Below are 18,706 nucleotides of genomic sequence, written 5' to 3'. Positions count from 1 at the left end.
AGGCACTGTGGGGAGACCTTTATTTCTGGTAGTCCAGTCGTTCTGCTGTCATCATCATTTTATAGAGGTGGAAACTGAGACACAGAGAGGTTGTGTTCAGAGTCACAGAGTGGCTCAGCGTGCTTCGAACTCAGCCGTCTGGGTCCAGAGCCTGCACTCTCAACCGTCTCCCAATAACGCTCCACTGCCTGCCTCCCTGAGTCACCAGGAAGGTTGAATAAGGAAGCTCAAGAAGCAAATAGATTGTTTAATTAGGAAAAGAAAAGAAAACCAAGCAGTGGCAGTTTGGCCTCTGGCTCTGTCCGTGTTGATTTCTGTGCCTTCCAGCCTCAGACAAGCGGACAGCGTGCCCGCGCCTTCCTCCGCCCCGAGGGCTGCGTGCCGAGTTGCTTTGTTCTTTCTCCCCCGGCGTACGGCTGAGGGCCAGAGGGAACGCTGCTTTTTAAGCGAAGTCGGATGAAAGCCTGGCTTCCTCGAGGCTATGGAAATGCCACCACCTAGATTGACTCTCACCCGGTGATTTTAATTCAGCCCCTCTTGAAAGGTAAATACAGGAGGGAAGTTGTCGCATCTGAGGAAGGCTTACTCCTGGAAACCATGTCACCTGGAGTAATGGGCCACAACCGTGTCCTTCCAGAACTTACCCAGAGCTCACGTGAAGAGGGGCTGGAAGCGCGGTTATGAAGTCAGCGTCCTGCAGGTGTCTGTTCTCAGCTGCTTTTGTCCTTCACTGTCACTTGTTTTTCTCTGCCCCTCGACACAGGTGCCCCCCTGAGCTTTTTCTTGTCACCCCACATGTTCTGGCGTCTGTTCCCAAAGTCAGGTCGTGCATTGCACTTTTGGAAAACTAACCCGGTGCCGGCGGGGCAGGGGCAGGGGTGCTCGCTCTGTCCGCGCGTCCTTCTCCAGTCGTGTCTGTGCCTCCCCTGTTAGCTCGCCTATTTTGAACTGAAAAATCTGAGGCTTTTCCTTATTTGAGTTTAAATTTTTTAAAGGTTCATAACCAGGTTTCTAAGAGGGAGGTAATCCTGAGACCTGATTGTCAGCCAGGTAGGCAGTAACTACAGCCGTTGTCACCACATGTTGTGTGCGTGCAGATGTTAAAAGAAGTCTCCATTGGCCAACCCCAGCCCTCATTAGAGGCTGCTAGCCTCGGTTAGAAGAGGGGTGACCTGGAGCGAGGGCCAGGGTAACACTGAGGACTCATGACAGTTACATCCTGAAGAGCTTTCACCAGCGACAGGCTGGCTTGTGAAATTTCCCGCAAATTTTGTTCGGTTACTTGTCCCAGTTCTTAAGTGCTTATATGTATACGCAGGTTTTCATTTATTTTGGGTAAATTTTGAAAATGTGTAGTGTACCAGAAAGAGATCCATTTTCTAAGTTTTCAAATTTATGAGCATATTATATTTTAGAATTTTTCCTGTGTCAATAATCATGTATCATGTTCCCTTATTTCTTTTTCTTTTTTTTGGAATGGTCAGCCGTGTAGTCTGACATGTGTACACACTGCAGAGTGATCGTTGTCGCGCCCCCCGTACAGTTGACCCCCTTCACACATTTTCCCCCATTCCACTTCTGCCCTAATCTGATCCACTAATCTAATCTCTGTGTCTGTGAGGTTTTTTCTTTTCTTTGTTTCATGTCCCCTCTTTTCATTTATAATTTTTTGTCTGCCCTATTTTTTCATCAAATCCTGCATGATATTTGTCTATTTTATTTTTTCAAATAACCAGATTTGATCCCATCTGTTGCTTTAAAAAAATCTCTTTCATTTCTGTTATTATCTTTATTATTCCCTTTTTACTTTCCTCGGTTACACTATGTGGTTCTTTTTCTGACTTGAGTTGAATGCCTAATTTCCAGTCTTCCTCATTTTCAAGCATATGTTCTGAAGGCTTTGAATTTCCCTTGACGTACTACGTTTCTGCACCCCACGAGTCCCCACAAGTAACACTGTTGGTGTCATTCAGTTTGATAAGTTTAATTATCTAAATGTTTACAAGGATTATACTTTTAAATAGGCATTATTTAAAAATGATTTTGGGGGTTAGTGTAGATCAGTGCTTAGTATGAACAAAGTCCTGGGTTCAATCCAGGAAAAAAGAAAAGTTTTTTTTGTTTTTTGGTTTTTTTTTTTTTTTCAGTTTCTAAACATATTGGGGGAAAGGAGGACTATCTTTTCATCACAGATTTCCAATTTTATCACATTTTTGGCAGAATGTGCTCTAAACAACAACTTTGTTGATTGGCTGTAGCCAGTTTTTTTCAGATGCCTGTGGATGCTTGAAAAGACTGTACCGTGAAGTCTTCGTTGGGTGTGGGGTTCTGCGTGTCCCCATGAGCTCAAGCTGGCTGACTCCATTGTTCTAATTACCTGGATATTTACTAAATTTCATTTGATCTGTAAGTTTCTAACCTTTCAAAATCTATTGTGAATTAATATTTTTACACTCTTCCAGGACAATGTAAATACCTTAGATACTGTATCTTCGTTATTCCCTGTGGGTCTGTTTGTATTTTCTTTTATTTCTCTGTTTTTAATCACTCTGTCTTGTTTTTCTCAACTCTCTTGTCATTTTTTATTGGATGTTGTACAGGAGTGTTTTTGGAGTGACTGGAGGCCTAGAGCCCTCTTCCTCTAAAGAGGGTTTACGTTTGCTCCTCGCAGCGTCTGAGGCAGAAGCCGACCTGGTTCATTTTCATCCAGGTGAAGACTGAGATGATCTGAAGCCAGGCTTCAGTCCCTCTGAGGACCAGACAATTTCTGTCTCACCATTATCTGTAGGAAGTGGCCCTTTGCATTTCCAGCTCCAAATGTGGGTGATTTATTAAGGTTCCTTTTCCTTGGTGGTCCTGGACTCGAATTTTTATTCTCCTACTCTCTGGGGTCATTTGGAGCTCCACTCAGCTTCTCACACTGCCAGCTGCCTTCTCAGAAACTGACACATGCCCTTCAAAGAAAAGGAGCTCCAAAAATTACTCATCTCTCTCAATTTCCTTTCTCCCTAGACTTTGATTCTTTGATTCTTTACTACTTTCTCTCTCGAGTGCTGTCAAAGACGCGTTTTGTGTTTGCTGTTCTTAGTGCAGAGACTGCTGCGCTACCTGGATGGCGCTGCAGGAAGCTTGCCACGCGCACCGTGTAAGGTAAATGCTGCTGTGGAAGTACGGCAGGCGTGCAGAAAAGGGCGTGAGTCTGGGGGCTGCCGCTCGATTGACTGTCACGGAGCGCATACCCCGTAGCCTCGCCCAGGGAAGAAACAGCGTCGACGCCCGAGGCCGCCCCGACCAGCCCCGCGCCCCTTGCCTGCTTCCCCCTCACAGTAACTGCTGCTGGGCTGCGCCTTCCTGTCTGAAGGCCTCAGAAACCAGGTCTCATTCGGTCCCTTTCAGGTTTAATGGTGAAGTGCATAGTTTGGCCAAGTCGTTTCTAGTTTAGTCTGCCTTCACCTTTAAGTCTCGCCCGGGGCTGGCTTTCTCCTCTTCCGTCTCGTCTCTCTCCCTGTCATGAGCCCTCTCACGTCTGTTAACAGTTTGTCCCTTTAGACTGTGCACAATGCTTGCTTGTTTTCCTGTGTGTGGTTTCTCGAAAGCCTTCCAAACTCATGACCATCTGCTGACACACAGAATATGCAGTTTCAGAATGTGGCTGTGCTTTATGCCTATTTATGAAAAAGTACCCGGGATATGAACCTGTTCCCTTTATTTCTCCTGTCGGGCTAGCCCTGCCCCTAGTTCCCTGTCTTTAACTAGAGGTGACCACCAGGAACAAGTCAGGAATTTACCTGTTTGGCTGGGGTTGTTCTCTTGCTCTCTCCTTGGCCAGACATGCTGAGAATTGGCAGGAAGAATGGCAGAGCTGCGACCTTTGGTGGCTGTGACCTTGGCTCTCCTTTTGGCTAGTACCGCGTTGACTAACTGGACTTGACCTCTGAGCTCTCCTTTATTGCCTTCATCAGGTTTGGTTTTTGGCACAAGCACCTGGTACAGTGGCTGGCACGTGTTGGCAGTTTGATAGTTAATTGACAATGAATGGTGCTGTGATGGGATGGTTCCAGAAGTCAAGACTCAGGGAAATATGTGAGGTGAAACAGGAGTGGCCAACCCCCATTTTTTTAAAATTAGAAATGAACTTGGCTTCTGCTGCTCCTACTTCTAACTCTTGGTGTTTGGTAAATTTAATTTCTAGCATCAGAGAATCAGAATCATGACAAAATGGGCATTTTACTTACTCACCCTTTTTCACTGAGAAGTGTTGGGTGTCATGCCTTAAGTATGACTGTGTTGAGCATCAGGACACAAGGTCACCGATAAGGCCCCAGAACGCAGGGTCCAGCCAGAAAATAATCATCCAAATGGGTGTGATAAAAGTTTTCCTAAAAAGGGGGATACCTTCCAGAAACAAGATAATCAGAGTTGAAAATTTATCTTAAAGGAAAGTATAGTCTAACCGCTGAGGGAGCGTCTGAGCAGGCTGTGTGAGTAGCTGTCAGCCTGCAGCCGGGTCGGGAGGCTGGAGGCAGGACCGGGGAGTCACGGGCTCAGCACTGCTCTGGGGCCAGGGAGCCGAGTCCAGCGGGGATGACGTGGGGTGGGACAGTAGCGTTTTACCACACTTCCCCTTGGCCTGCCTGACATCTTTAATATCAACATGTTAGGGACAGGTTTAGGGGGTCAGTGAGCTTGATACACTACTAGTGATCATAATCCCAGCCGGAATCACCTTTGAGCACTTCGTACACCGTATCTCGCTGACTGCAGCATCCCTGTGTCGTGGAGCTATCGTTACCTACATCTGCTGATGGGCGCCTGAAATCTCCCCCTGCGACCGTGCTCCGGTGAGCCAAGTTCTCCTGCACCCCGGGCCAGCTTTCTGGGTTTGGTGGCCCCAGAGCTCCCTCTCCTGTTGCTCTCCCAGAATGTTGATGGGGCGGCCTCTTACTTTCTTAGACCTCTTGGTTCTCTCCCCTCCTCACTTTAAGTGGAAAGATTCTTTTTTCAGCCCTTTATTGTTCCAGTTTTGACCAATTTAGAGCTCACTCCCAGCGATTTCTTCTCAAGGCAGAATGCTGCTGTGAGACTCCAGGGCTCAGGGCCCAGACTGGCCCGCACCCTGCAGGCCCTTCTCTGCACCCTTGGGACAGCCCTACGGGCCTGCTTCCAGACTGGCTCTCCCCACTCCACCTGCTGGTCCTTCGGGTGGTGCCACTGAGGGTTTGGTGTTCTTGCGTCCTCAGGAACGTCACATGTCCCTTGCTGCCCCTCCTCTACCAAGCAAGATGGAGGGGAGGGGAGGGAGGGGTGAAGGAGACGGAGTTGGGGTAGATGTGTCGCAGACCCGCTCCTCTGCCAGCGATTGGGCTGAATCCTGCTGGGGGTGTCGCAGAACTGGGCCTCTTTCCGTACAGATTTGAGATGGAAAAGTAGTTTATTCTGAGTGGAACAAGTTTACCCTTGGTTTCAGAAGTTGGAGGGAGACTCTGGGAGTCAGGCCCCAGTTGTCTTAAGACCCAGGTAAGGTAGGAGAGACCGGAATGTGGCAGGTTTCCAAGAAAAAGGGGCCAACAGCCAGCAGGCCTCGGGGGACGCCGTGGGCAGGTGTTGCCATCAGTGAGCCCGGCTGGCTGGAGTCCCCCAGCCCAGGCCCCAGAGGCAGCTGTGGAAGCCCCCCTGGGGTAGTCTTTCTGCCACCAGCGGACACTGCAGAGGGCGCCCTCTGCAGGCCTGGCGGGGCTCAGCAGGGGGCAGGCCATTACGCCAGCTCGGGGCTGGGAGGGATGCAGGAGACTGGTGAGGCCTGGTCCCCTCCTCCAGCCTGTACTGCCTTGTTGAGGTGCCTGAGCTGAGATACGAGTGCCAAGAGCCTCGTCGAGACGCCAAGGAGGCAGAAGGGAATTCTCTGTTCCGGGGTCTCTGTCAGGAGCAAGGACAGCCTTTGGTGGCTGTCCCGTCCCCTCTACTGACCCCAGTGCTGTCCCGGGCCGGCTCCACGCATGTCACCGGCAGAAGTCACGGTAATGGGCTGAGATGGAAGCAGCCTTTTTTGCAAAAAGCCAGACCGTAAACATTCCCTCCTCTCCCCGCCTCCCCGTCCCTGTGCCCCCAAGTGTCAGCTCCGGGGTGGTACAGGAGCAGCCGGTGGAGGATGCCAGGCGATGCCCTTGGCTGCAGCTTCTCCTTCCCTTCCTGGGCTCCATTCCCTCAAGGCCACTGTCCAGACACAGCATGTCTCCACTGCTCTGACCACGCCATGTGCCCACGCCCTGCGTGGTCCCGGGAGCACAGGTGTGCCCCCAGCTCGTACCTGGATCCTGTGCCCACCTGGAGCCCCACCCAAGGTGGGTGAGTTCCAGTGGGGACGGGGTCCTCAGAGCAAGGCTGAGATGCAGCCTGGGGGTTGGGGGCAATCTGCACACTTTCCTCCTCTCTGTTGCTTATGGCTCACGGTACTTCCAGTGTTTCACTTCTGTTCCTCACTTCTGAAGAGCAGACTTTGAGCCGTTGGTGGCGGGCTTCTGGGAGAACCAAATTCATTTTAAGGTGGGATTAGAAAAGGAAGACTCAAGCTGGATGCCTGCGTGGGCAGGCCTCCCCCAGCGAGGACTCTGTGGGGAGTGCGTGCGGTAGGCCAAGCAGGTAAAACAGCTGGAAGCCAAAAGTGAAGCAGAAGTGAGCGCTTAGTATGCTTTCTTGTACTTTTGTACTTCATCGCACCGTGGGGAGTCCTGGTTGGGAGACGGACAGTGGTACCTTCACGTCCGAGGGGTGTGAGCAGGCGTTCTAAGTCCCAGTCTTTCATGGCTGTCTGCTAGCTGTCTCACTTTTTCTCACTACCTTCCTTCGTCAGTGTAAGTTCATTTTAATTTGCATGTCATTTTGATGGACTGAATGTCTGTGTGAGTCTGCTGCTTGGGAGTAGATGTTTTCCAGCCTTCACTCTCAGAGCAGGGAGGGCTTTTTCTGAGCCAAGTGGGGAGCTGGAGCCCCCAGAGTCCCAAGGGGAAAGCGCGCTGAGACCAAGGGCCCTGCAGCCGCCACCGGGGTCCCCGGCCGCTCAGGGCGCGTCCTGGCTTCAGGCTGGGTGTCCCTGTTGAAGGGCAGAGGGAAACACCCATGAGAAATTCCGGCCTTCCAGTGGCTCCTTAAGGAACTTAAAGGAAAGAAAGAAAGAAAGGCGGCCTGGGAGAGGGACTAGTTCTGAGAATTGCAATGGGGCAGGATCAGGTCTGTTTTGAAGCCAACGAGGGGGAAAAGGCACGGGTTTGCTCACGCAGCAGGATGTTAGCGCACAGGGCGGGACGGCGCCGCGAAGCCCAGCCCGGTCCAGCTGTCGGCCTGGTTGCTCTGTCTCCAGGTGAAGAGAAGGGGCCCTTGTTTCCCCGGGAAAGAGAGGAGCCTTGTTTGCTGACCCCTGGTCCCGGCCTGCTGAGGACCGCCCCTCCTCTGGCCTTTGTCCTCGGTCCCCTCCCCACCCCCCTCCTGGCTTTGTGCGCCCTTCAAGTGGCCCCCTGGGAGGGACCACCCAGGGGGCTGCACAATGGGGCTGAGGTTGCCATCAAAACATGGGCCTGGAGGCCAGCCTGTGAAAAGAGAAGCGCTGTTGAGCTGTGTGTGTCTGTCCTTCCTACAGCCGTCTCGTGTGCAGACAGAGCCCCTGATGAGCTTCACTGTGGCCGCACGTACAGCTGCTCCAGCAGGCGGCCGGCGGGCTGGACAGGGTGGCTTCCAGTGTGTGTTCCCAGGGCGCTCATTCTGGATGCGGTTTATACGTTCACACGTCTGGATTCCTGGTCGGGAAGTTTGATATCAGAGCAAACAAATCGCGCTGCCTTGATGAAACTGTTTTATCAGCCGTCCTCAGTGTTGGAGGCTGGCGTTGCTCTTGGGTGAAATTTGTCTGTGATTTTGCTGAACAAAAGCTGGCAGCCCGGGATTCAGCCCTCAACAGCATTTACACCTCTGTAAAGGGATTAGCTCAGGCCGATTGTTACCCTGTTTAAATCTCAATTTGCATCTTCATGGAAGCGGCGCTTCTCTGGGCCTCTCTGCTTCTCAGCTGTGTTTGGTACCTGTGGGTGGGAGGTCAGGGAGGTTTTCTCTGGTTGGTGTAGGTGCTAAATTGCTTCGGGAGGACCAGTGAGCGACACACATTCAGTTGGCGGCTCAGGCTTTGACTGACAGCCGTCGGCTCCGGTTCGTTAGTTACATTTTGCAGCAGTTGTGGGCTTTGAGCGTTTGGTGCGTGAATGCATTCTGTTACTTGTGCTTAAACTTAAGAACCTTCATGGGTCTTAGGAGAGTTTTAAATGTTGTTCATCATAATCAACGAATTTCCTTGGGAATTAAGTGCAGAAAACCAGACCTAGGAACCGATGAAATGGTAGTTTAAAAATCATCTTTTCCATCCAGACCATGTGTTCTTAGTATAAAGATCAAAGCCACCTTATGTTTTGGAAGGAAGGTGGGACCGAAGCCAAGAGGAGAAAGAAGTTGCGTTTCCAGCCTGGGGGTTTCTGCGAGTTGCGGCGGCCCAGAGGGGCAGGTCGCCCGGTCGCCTCTTCCCACCTGATGTGTTGGGTTATTCCTCAGTTACAGGCTCACACGCACGGCCACCCCTACAGTGATGTCTGTTTGTTGTTGCTCATTCTGAAATAGTTTCCTCCCTAAAACTTTGCTCTGGATGTGACCAACTGCTTTATGATTTTTTAAGCTCATTGAGAAGACAATAAAACGTGTTTCTTAAAACTTTTTAACAACGAACATTATATTATGTAAATTATGTAAGCAGACTCAGCCCTACTTATAGTCAGTGATCACCAGGCCATTTGAGACTGACTGCTGTCTCCTGGAGAAGATAAAACCCCAGAGTCAAGCTCGCAGCTCTGCAGCTGAAGCACGGAGTTCTGAGGCCCCCGAAGATGACACCCCCGGCCCTGTGTGATGGTCACCTGCTAGAGTTAAGGGAAAGTTTATTTTCCATTTGCCAATAAGTAATTCTCAGCTTGGGATACTGAAGGCAAGAATCTAACACCTTTCCTCTTACTCTCTCATTAAAAAAGTGTACCTTGCGCATTCACTTTAGCCTGGCATAGAATTGTCTCTTTTAAATTATATCCTAAGTTCTGTGTAACTGAAAGACGGGAAAGAAGCTTTCTTGGAAAGCAATTACTGTAAACTTGGCCAAAAAGAGTTCTATTTATTGTATGCTTATCTGTTGTTGGATAAAATACAATGCACCTCTTTCAAGGGCTGCTCACGCTTCTAGCGATTAGTTGTCATCCAGCAGGTTTGTCCTCTTGCGGGACTTTGCAGAAAACAAACAGATGGAAGAGCCCAGGCATTAGTGCCAGGCTGGTCCACAAATCCTGGGAGAGACTGGACACAGGCTGTCAGGCCGAGGCCCTCTGGCTGGATTATTTTGTAGAAAATCAAACAGAAGGCGTGAAAGAAATTGGGATCTTGAATCCTAAAATAGTGTTTTCATAACACATAGTCTTTAATCTTTAGCTTTATACAGTGTGTGAATTACTTGGGAGAGTTATTTTCAGCAAAAGATTGATGGATATTTTGCAGACAAAGTTTGATATCCCATGGGGAGATAACTGTTAGAAGTCCTCGACACAGACCAGCTCATCCTTCAGCCAGACAAGCGCTGAGTTAATCTGGTGTCCACCCCAACTCCGTGGGGACAGTGCTTGTGGCCGTCTGTTGCTCACTCGTTGCCAAGCCCTGGAAGCCCCCAACTGGTGTGACACCAACATATAAAAACAGACCATGACAATAGGTGTGTCGTGAATTTCTCTAATCTTATTTTAATCGTGGCCTGTCAGTCAGCACAGCATCATGAAGTGTGTCTTCAGCACCTGTGGAATCCCACATCCGGTTACTGTTCTCGGCAGGCTCTTGGTTTAGTCGACAAGACTCGGCATCCAAGGGTAATGGCAGAGTGCAGGGTGTGGTCAGCCTGGTGCTGGAGAAGCTCGGGACGGGAGGGGTGGGAGGGCCAGGAAGATGCCTGTGAAGGAGGCAGCCAGAAGCTCGCAGACAGGCGGGAGGCCGGCTGGTCTGAGCGGGCCTTCCGTTTGATTGATCAGATTGGAAAAAATGGAGGTTCTGACTGGACGAGCGGGTGTGATTGAGCACTGCCCCCTGAGCCCCGCTGTGGTCCTGGGTGGCGTGGGGGTGCAGGTTCCGGCATCAGGGCTACCGTGTCCATCCGCAGTGATGAAACCACTAACCTGCTTTCTCGAATCGTCATTCCTAAGAATGGCACAGATGAAGTGCTCGTCCCTGCAGGGGGCTCCCCTGTGCCCCCACCACTAGGCGCACCAGTGCTTCCCCTGTCGCCTGCTGTCCTCGGGTTTGGGAGAGGTGCAGAAACGTCAGGCCCTGGCCCTTGCTCAGGGTTTGCCCCTGGTCTTTTGATATTTTCTTCCATAGCTTTTTAGAATCACGCTCTCCCCCAGACAGACCTTTTTTTAAAGGAAGTTACTGACCAGTCTCTTTGGAGGCTGTTGTGGCATGGTGACGGACCTAACCTGAAACAGCGGCCAGGTGGTTGCACTCCACCAGCCCCAGGTAGACTGCAGGTGGGTGATGAGGGCCACTTTCCACGCCTTCCTGTTCTTACCAAGAATAAAGAAAAATGTATTGCTGTGGGATCTGAAAGGAGAAATAATAGTCATTTTTCTGCATTCAGAAACCTGTACTTCATTCAGCTAGCAGTTTTCCATTTCTTCACAGTGACAATTTAAGTAAATTTCCTGTGAGTCAAAGAGATCTAACTTTGTTATGATTGACAATATAAAATTAGTCTTTTCTGCTGTTGAGATTATCTGGCGTTCCTATCAGGTGCAGTGTGGAATGAGATTGCACAGCTGTGGATTTGAACATCATTAAAGTCTTCAAAGGGTTAAAAACTACTTCCTCTAATGGATTTGAAACTGCCACATCCACACAAGTTTTTCAAACTGCCCCATCTTTGTGGAGAGACAGTCTTGTCACTGCATTTTTATGTCTAGATTGTGTTACAGATATGTCAGTAAGCCAGGAAGAACCACCATAGATTCTAGAAGCTGGCCGTCTGCACTTAAATGGCCCCTCACACGGCACCTGTTTTATTTTACAGGCTCTGTGGTCACCGTGACACTCTGAGAGAAGACCTTGAAGCCTACGGAGCAGCTGTCCTTCACCAGCTCCCGAGGCTCTCCCCCGGAGGTGGCAGCAGTGAAGGACATGACAGGTACCACTGCCACCAAGCTGCTCCTGGGGTGGGCGGCGCTTCCTGTCCCCGAGGAGGGGCACAGAACCCCAGTCCGCACGGTCAGCACTGCGCGAGACTCGGGTAGCCGACCGTGTGACTGTTTTACAGACCTCACCGTCTGCTTCTTTGTGAATGTGTTTGTTTAATTGTTAATTGGATGTGTCCCTCCCAGTCCCAGCTCACAGTGGTGCTTTCAGGCGTACTCGAGGGGAGGGAACACGCGCTGGCGTTGTCTGGCGTGTGCGCATCTCAGTGAAACAGTAGAGCCGCCAGCTACAGGCCGGTCCAAACCTTGATGGGTCCTGAGTCTCCAGGGCCGTGCTGGTGATACAGGCCCCCAGGTATGTTCCTGGGCCGACCTCATGCACAAGCCCTGGGAGCCTGCTAGGAGTGCGTGTTCTCAGGGCCCACCCCAGGTCCACTGGATCAGGAATCTGGAGGTGGGGCCCTGCCATCTGGGTTTGAGTGAGTGGGTGAGGGGACTCTGTTCCCTCAAGTTTGAGAGCACTGCTCCAAGGATTCGCTGTGACTGCTAGAAAGCTGGGCCGCTGTGGGGGGCGTCGGGTGGGGGGCTGAGTTGTGTGCAGGATCGTTGGCTTACATGATCCAAGGTTCTTGTACGTCTGCTTCAGTGAGTCAGAAATCTATACCATCCGGCCATCTTTTCAGCTGTCTGGGTTTCTTCTCATGGCCTCAGAAGCTTTGTGGCACCTCTGTAGGCTTGAATACATGAAGTTACAGATGTGTAACGTGTATAATGGTTTGCCCAGGGCTGGTGTCCGGTGCCAGATTCGCGGTGTGTGAATGTTACCAGTGTCCTCACCCTGATTTTTATTTGGAGGACTGCATACATTTCCTCTTATAAAATACACCCCCGCCCTTTCCTAGCAGAGGACAGATTCCTGCTCAGGTGTGGCCGGCAGGGCAGCGTCTGTGAGAGCCCTTCTGAGAGAGCGAGGGGGCCTGGGTCTGGTGGTCCCGCGTCCAGCATTGCTCTCTGTCTTCCGCGAGCCCCACAGGCCCCTACGTGAGCGCTGGAAACAGGGAGGAGGACGTGATCTTCTATGTGTTGGTCCATCAAGGCATGAGGGGAAGTCAGGGTAGCGTCTCCAGAAGGACCTTGTCACGTGGCCCTGTTCTGCAGGCCACACGTGGGGGTCACGAGTCTGGAATGTGTTTGCACTGCCTTCTGCGTTGTCCTCCGGCCTCCAAACTACAGAGAATGCTGGAAGTGACCTTCCTGGTCAGCACTTCTTCAACTTAGAGCGGTGCAGGGCAGTGCACGGAGATCCTTGTGCACGTTCTTATCCTGTGAAATGAAAAACGGCAGCCTTAAATGCTCCTTTACGTGGGGGTGGAAGAGACTGTCTGGGGAGGGATCTTTCTGGTTGTTCAGTGGCCACGGTGGGGCTCTGTAACCCACCCCCGCTGCTTTCTCACTGCCTTTTGTCTGCTGATATACTGTTTGGCATAAACCACAGTTGTGGTACGTGGCGTAAAAAGCGTATATGCATGTATAATTCTCTTTGCAGACTGACTTGTTAGACCTAATGATTCATTGTGTGACTCTCTTAACCTGGGCTGCCAGACTGACTTGGGTGACAAGACATGAAAGCCACATCTACTAGACGAACGTTTGTTACGTTTCTCAACATGCATAATAGAGCGCTGATTTCCATCATGAGAGGCTGCATTTTACATGACCATTGATCTACAGTTCTGTGTAAATCAGCCTTCCCCAAGAAATGATCCTTCTTTACGACCAACACAAATTTTAAAATTAATATCTGGAGCCTTCAGAACTGTTTCTTTGCCACAGTCATTTTTTAAAGCCAGATAACAAGTCAGGAATGCTTGCTAACGTCACTGTTATGTGCTGCCACAATTAGAGTCACCCTGTGTGTCATGACTGGGGATGTGGTTTATGCACACTGATTGTCCCTGGGTCACTCTCTAGCCTCAGAAATAGTGCCAAGTGTCTCCATGACCTGTGAGAGCAAGCTATCAGGTGGTAAATGCGGCCTCTTTCTAGCAGGTGTCAGTCATGCGTCGCTCTCCCCCTCCAGTGCCTCTCGGCACTTGGGACTTACTGCTGGGTGTTCCCCTAAGTGAAATATTTCTGGCTGCTTTGTGATGTCTCTTGGACTGAAGCAGTCAGCTGGTCATTCCAGAAACACAGACTTGAAGAGAATGACCTACTTCCATTCCTTAATTGTTAATGATGTTGGTGTCACAGAATTCTAAGCCAGGCAGAATGCACAGGCTCCAGAGAGCTGGGACTCTCACTAACAGCCTGTGCACAGAGCCGTCCGTGTTGGGTGTGGCAATGGCCCTGCTTGTGCCCCCAGCCACGTGTTGGCAGTCAGCATCTTCTCTAATCCCATCTGTGAAATGGGACACCTGTCCTGCAGCATACTCTGAGAGACAGTGTGGAGACTTCTGAATTCTAAGTCGCAAGATGAAGCATCTTAAAAGGAAAAACAAAACCACTGCTATCATCCTATTATTGATTTTCACTAGGTTAAGGATTTTAAAAATGTGTTCATTATTACCTCCTGGAAAGTGTATTTTACCATAAAAGTGATTACTTACTAAGTTACTTTTTCTTATGTGGAAACCATAGTGAGACTCCCCAGGACTTTGTTTTTCCCAAGTGCAACTAATTGTCTCTGTCAGGGATTACGTTCAGATGCAGTCACCCAATTGTGCCGCAATGTAAAGCTGAAAAACTGAGTGAGCTTTATAGTGTTTGGAGAACAGTATGTAGAAATCTCTTTATTTTATTCCGCTTGTGTTTAGAATGAAATTCAAGGTATTTATTACTTTGCGTTTAAAACTTTGGTCAAATTACCAATCTGTTGTTAATCAGTTGCAGTTAGGAAGTGTTGGAATATTTGCTTAAATTGCAGTTTTCTGATTGGAAGCCATTCCAGGTATGTGAAATTAATTATAGACTATTTAAAGCCTATTGTTTTGTTTACTTTTAATTGGAGGAGTATATTATTGAGCTGACATCACGCTTTGTTTTCTTCTGTGTGGCATTGATAATTAAGAAGTTTCCAATGTAAAGTGTAAAAAAGAGGAAAAAACTCCTTTAAGTCCTTTGCACTACTCTGCAGACTTTCTGACTTGGTGTGTTTGTGTCGAACCGGGGCGGGACTCCACGCAAGGCCAGGCGTGGCCTGTGCCCTCCTTGTTGCTAAGTGTCGGCTTAGCTGTTCAGAAGTCACAGATTCTAACATTCTTTTTGTTTTGTTTGGGAGGGGTAATATGTTTACTTATGTACTTGTTTAATGGAGGTGCTGGGGACTGAACCCATGACCTCGTGCCTGCTCAGCATGTGCTCCACCTGGGAGCTCCACCCTCCCCCCCCCTACACCCCCTCCACCCCCCTCACCCTCCCTGGTTCTAGATTCTGGATATTCTTCCTCCTCCAAAAGCTCATGTGCTTTTTGACCCCACGCAAGCCAGTTAAAGGGTTTTGTCCTTTTGTGAAGCAAGTATAATAATTTTAGGAACCTTAGCTGATTCTTCCATGCCAGGACCCAAACCGTGGTCACAGTTGGCGGAGGTATCAGTAACCAGAGTCTCGCCTCGACTTTCTGCAGAAATCACATGTATCCATCACCAGAGAGACTGGTCTCTGATAATTCAGTCCATCCCAACTAATTTAACTCATCGCTTTCAAGTTTAATTCAACCTAACTAAAAACATGTTTTCAGGCTCGAAACCCAATTGATTAACTCATTGTGAGGAATATATCTGCTGACTGGACTAGAATTTGCTGATGGCCTGTGAGCGCGTTTTCCTAGCCGAGAACTCTGTTGCAAAACTGCGTATGGGGGTGGGGAATAGCTCAGTGGTGGAGCCCCTGCTTAGCATGCACAAGGTCCTGGATTCAGTCCCCAGTGCCTCCATTTAAAAACAGAAACAAAAACAAGTACAAATGCAAAGGTTGCTTCATTCACATAGAATCAGAACAAAGGAGTCGGGTGGCTTTATACATCGGTGAAGTCTAGATGTCTCCAGGAAAGGCATGTCCCTGAAGGGGCTTTCTGCCAAACCAGCTGGAACCTTAGGATCCTTCTGGGAAGTTTTAAAGTAACTTCAGGTGTTCCAGTGATGAACCCCACTGTCATCACATCTCGGGAAAAACCAGGGTTAGGTCAGGCAAAGGTTGTAACAATTAAGACTTATTAAAGGAGGTTCTGAATTGTACCTGGACTTTTTCCCCAACACTTCCCCAACATTTTATTATGAAAATTTCCAGACATACAGAAAGTGAAAAGAACTGTACATCCACATACTCAGCACTAAGATTCCACTGTTGACATTTGATCACACTCCCAAATCTGTCTCTCCCCTGCCCACCCATCTGTCAGTTCCAGCCTTTTATTCCAATGCATTCCCAAGTAAGTTGCAGATATTAATACACTGGTTTTTTCACTTGTACTTTGAAATGTTTAAACATCCACAAAAGCAGATCGAATAGTGCAGTGAAGCCCCATGTACCCCCACCCGCATCCACCAGTTGTCAGCAGTTTGCGGGTCTTGTTTGATCTCTTTCCATCACCCACGTTTTTTTCTTGAGTAGTTTAAAACAGACAGCTTTCTTCACTCAGAAATACTTCTGTCTCTAACATACAAGGATTTAATACTTTACCATTTAACAAAATTCTTTATTACCTAGTGCTTGTTAGTTTGCCTTGATTGTAGCAAAAAAAAGTCCTGCATTTGCTGTGTTTGGCTCAGGATGCAATCAATGTTCCCTGTAAACTGGCCGTTAGGTCCGGATACAGGATGACATTCCAAGCCAGTATTTTGGCAAAACAACATCACAGGCCTTGACTCCTCATCCCACCTCCTCGGGCAGCACGTGTCCGATCGTCCTGTTGTTCCTGCTGCCCGGACCCGTCCGTGGACTCAAGCGCTGGCCGACTGGTGCCTCTGGCACAGAGCTCGGCAGCACGCAGGTTTCTCAGGAGCGTGATCCTTTCCTAGGTGTGGTCCTTAATTTGCACTTGCACCATGGTGACTTTTCTAACTCAGTCATTTCTTCTGCATTGATTAGTTGGAAGAACTTTCCCCATCAACTGCTTGGTAACTCTGAAGTTTATTTTTTAACCACAAAGGCAGGATAAATGCTTGATTATATCCCTTTACTTAACCAGTTTCCAGAATAACGACCTGTTACCCGAGTGGCTTCCACAGGCTGGCTGGTTTGTTTATATTTTTAACTGTGGTAAAAGCACAGAGCTTACCACCTAAACCACTTTGAAGTGTGCTGCTAAGTAGTGTTAACTGCATTTCCATGGTTGTGCAACAGATCCACAGAACCTTTCCGTCTGAGGAAACTGAAACTCTGTAGCCATTAAACAAAACGTTCCCCTTCGCCCTCCTCCCAGCCCCTTGCGCTCACTGTTCTGCCGGACAGCTGCGGAGTCGTGTGGCCGTGGACTGCTGCCATATTTGCCTCCTTGTGACTGGCTTTTCTCACTTAGCACAAGGTCCTAAAGATTCATCTGTGTTGTAGCATGTGACAGGTTTCCTTCCTTTTTAAGGCTGAATCCAAAGGTTTTCATTATTTTTTACAATTTATTTATGTATTTAATTTTTAAAAGAGCTCATGTATTTTTATATATTTGCTGTGTTTCAGTCCATTGCAGTCATTATTCCTTTGGTGCTCAAATTGTCCTGTCTTTGGCCAATGGGATCCCCTTCAAGATAGCCCTAGGGCCTTTGCACACAACTCAGTCATCTTTGAATGCTTCCTTCCTTTTTGCAGGGACGGGGTGTCTGGGCTCATCCTGTGCATTTGCTGCCCCAGACCCAGAAGAGGGCATTTTTCTAAGCGGCCCTGATCCCTTTTAGTGTCTGAATATCATAGTCCAGGCAGCAGCGTAGGCTCACTTTCTAGCTCTCCTAATGATGTCTTAATTTAAAAACCGTGGCAAGCGGCCCAAGGTAAGAGTGCAACAGGAGAAACCATAGCTGAGATGGAAGTGGCGTCCATTTCTTTTAAGCACATCTGAGAGGAGCCTGGCCACCTCGGCGGTGATCTGTGGCCACAGCCACGCATCAGGCCACACTGTGAGCTTAAAAGACATCAGCTGCCGAGCTGCACCACACGCCACCTGGGCTAGATGGTAGCAGCGCCACAAAATACCTGGATCCTGGTGTGGATCCAGTGTGGTGATGGAGTTAAGAATGCTTGCTAGCAAAGAAATCGTAATGAAAATAAAATAAAAGTTACCAAAAAAAAAAGAAAAAGAAAAAGAAACATGGACTCTGGAAACACCCTTAGCCCAGCATACATTAGGTTCTAGACTTTGCTGGGTAAGCTGTCTCCTACTAACTTGATTATGGGGCCTTTGAAAACGCGGGGCTCTCATCAGTAACCCAACGCCACAAATCCCTAATGTGTCCTCTGCTCCTGTTTTGTAGGTCTGAACGAGTGCCAGCCTCAGGCTTGCCGAGGGCAGGACTGGGTCAGCATGCTGCCACCTTGAAAGGGCACGACAGTTCTCTCCAGGAAGGGGCCGCTCAGCTCTCTGAAGCTTTCCCAGTCAGAAGCATGGACCAGAGGACAAGGGTTAGCAGTTCTGTTTTGTTTTTAATAAGTTTCAGCATGTACAAGTTAGTCATTTGAGGAAATAAATTATGTTCTTAACGATGATTAACATATTTTTAAGAAATGGTAAGTTATAAGTGAGGTTTTGTGGTTTGTTTGTTTGTGTGAACTCTCTGATCTTTTGCTCAGTGTTTTGTGTAGGAGTCTCAAGTCCTCACATAAAGTTAATTCCAGTCCTGGAGGTAACCCAGTTAAACATACCTACTGCAGCATTTTCCCAAGGAACTTAGAAGCTTCTTTTAAAATTCTGGTTTTCTTTCTCTTTCCTTTAAAAATGCTGCCTGGTCATTTATGCCAACTCGGCAAATATGTATTGACCGTCTCTGTCCATAGGCATCAGCCCAGACCCATTAGAGGGAAAGACAGAAGTAAAATGCAGCCCCTCCTTTCAGGGAAGGAGAGCATGGCTGGGGATGTGGACCCTCTGAGAAGGGAGCAGGCTGATGGAGAAGCAGTGACGGCAGACTTCGTGTCTGAGGGAGTGGAGGGCAATGTGGAGCGACCTTTAAAAGACAGGTTGCTGACGGACAAGGGCTGTTAGGAGCCAAAGAACAGACGAGGAAAGCCAGCACTTTTCCGGGAGAAGGAGTTGTTCTCTGTGGTGAAGAGTGGACGGCAGTCTGGGGACGGGGACGAGAAAGGGCAGGGCAGCCCCAGGCGCACCGGGCAGGGCTGGCCCAGGCTGAGGGGCTGGTGCTCGGCTGAGAGGAGTGTGGAAGGTCACGCAGCTCTCCGAGCTGGGCTGTGGGGGTGCCCTGCAGGGCCTCCGGGAATGCCGCCGCCTGGACTGGGAGGGGATGGTGGAGGAG

At 49.2% G+C, this 18,706-nt stretch overlaps 1 protein-coding gene across 4 annotated transcripts in view; it reads left to right on the top strand.

The window, feature by feature from the left end:
• The window catches only part of KIZ (kizuna centrosomal protein), a 90,857-nt gene that overhangs the window by 42,328 nt on the left and 29,823 nt on the right, over positions 1–18,706 (top strand). For all 4 annotated transcript variants that reach the window (XM_072943693.1, XM_072943691.1, XM_072943692.1 and 1 more), the window contains 2 exons: positions 11,132–11,245; positions 17,711–17,858. In XM_072943693.1, the coding sequence (XP_072799794.1) occupies positions 11,132–11,245; positions 17,711–17,858 (262 nt within the window). The remainder of the gene's footprint in view (positions 1–11,131; positions 11,246–17,710; positions 17,859–18,706) is intronic.

This window comes from Vicugna pacos, chromosome 19 (genome assembly GCF_048564905.1).
Source record: "Vicugna pacos chromosome 19, VicPac4, whole genome shotgun sequence".
Taxonomy (NCBI): Eukaryota; Metazoa; Chordata; class Mammalia; order Artiodactyla; family Camelidae; genus Vicugna; species Vicugna pacos.
Note: the sequence above shows the minus strand (reverse complement) of the source record. Positions and strands in the feature narration are given on the sequence as shown.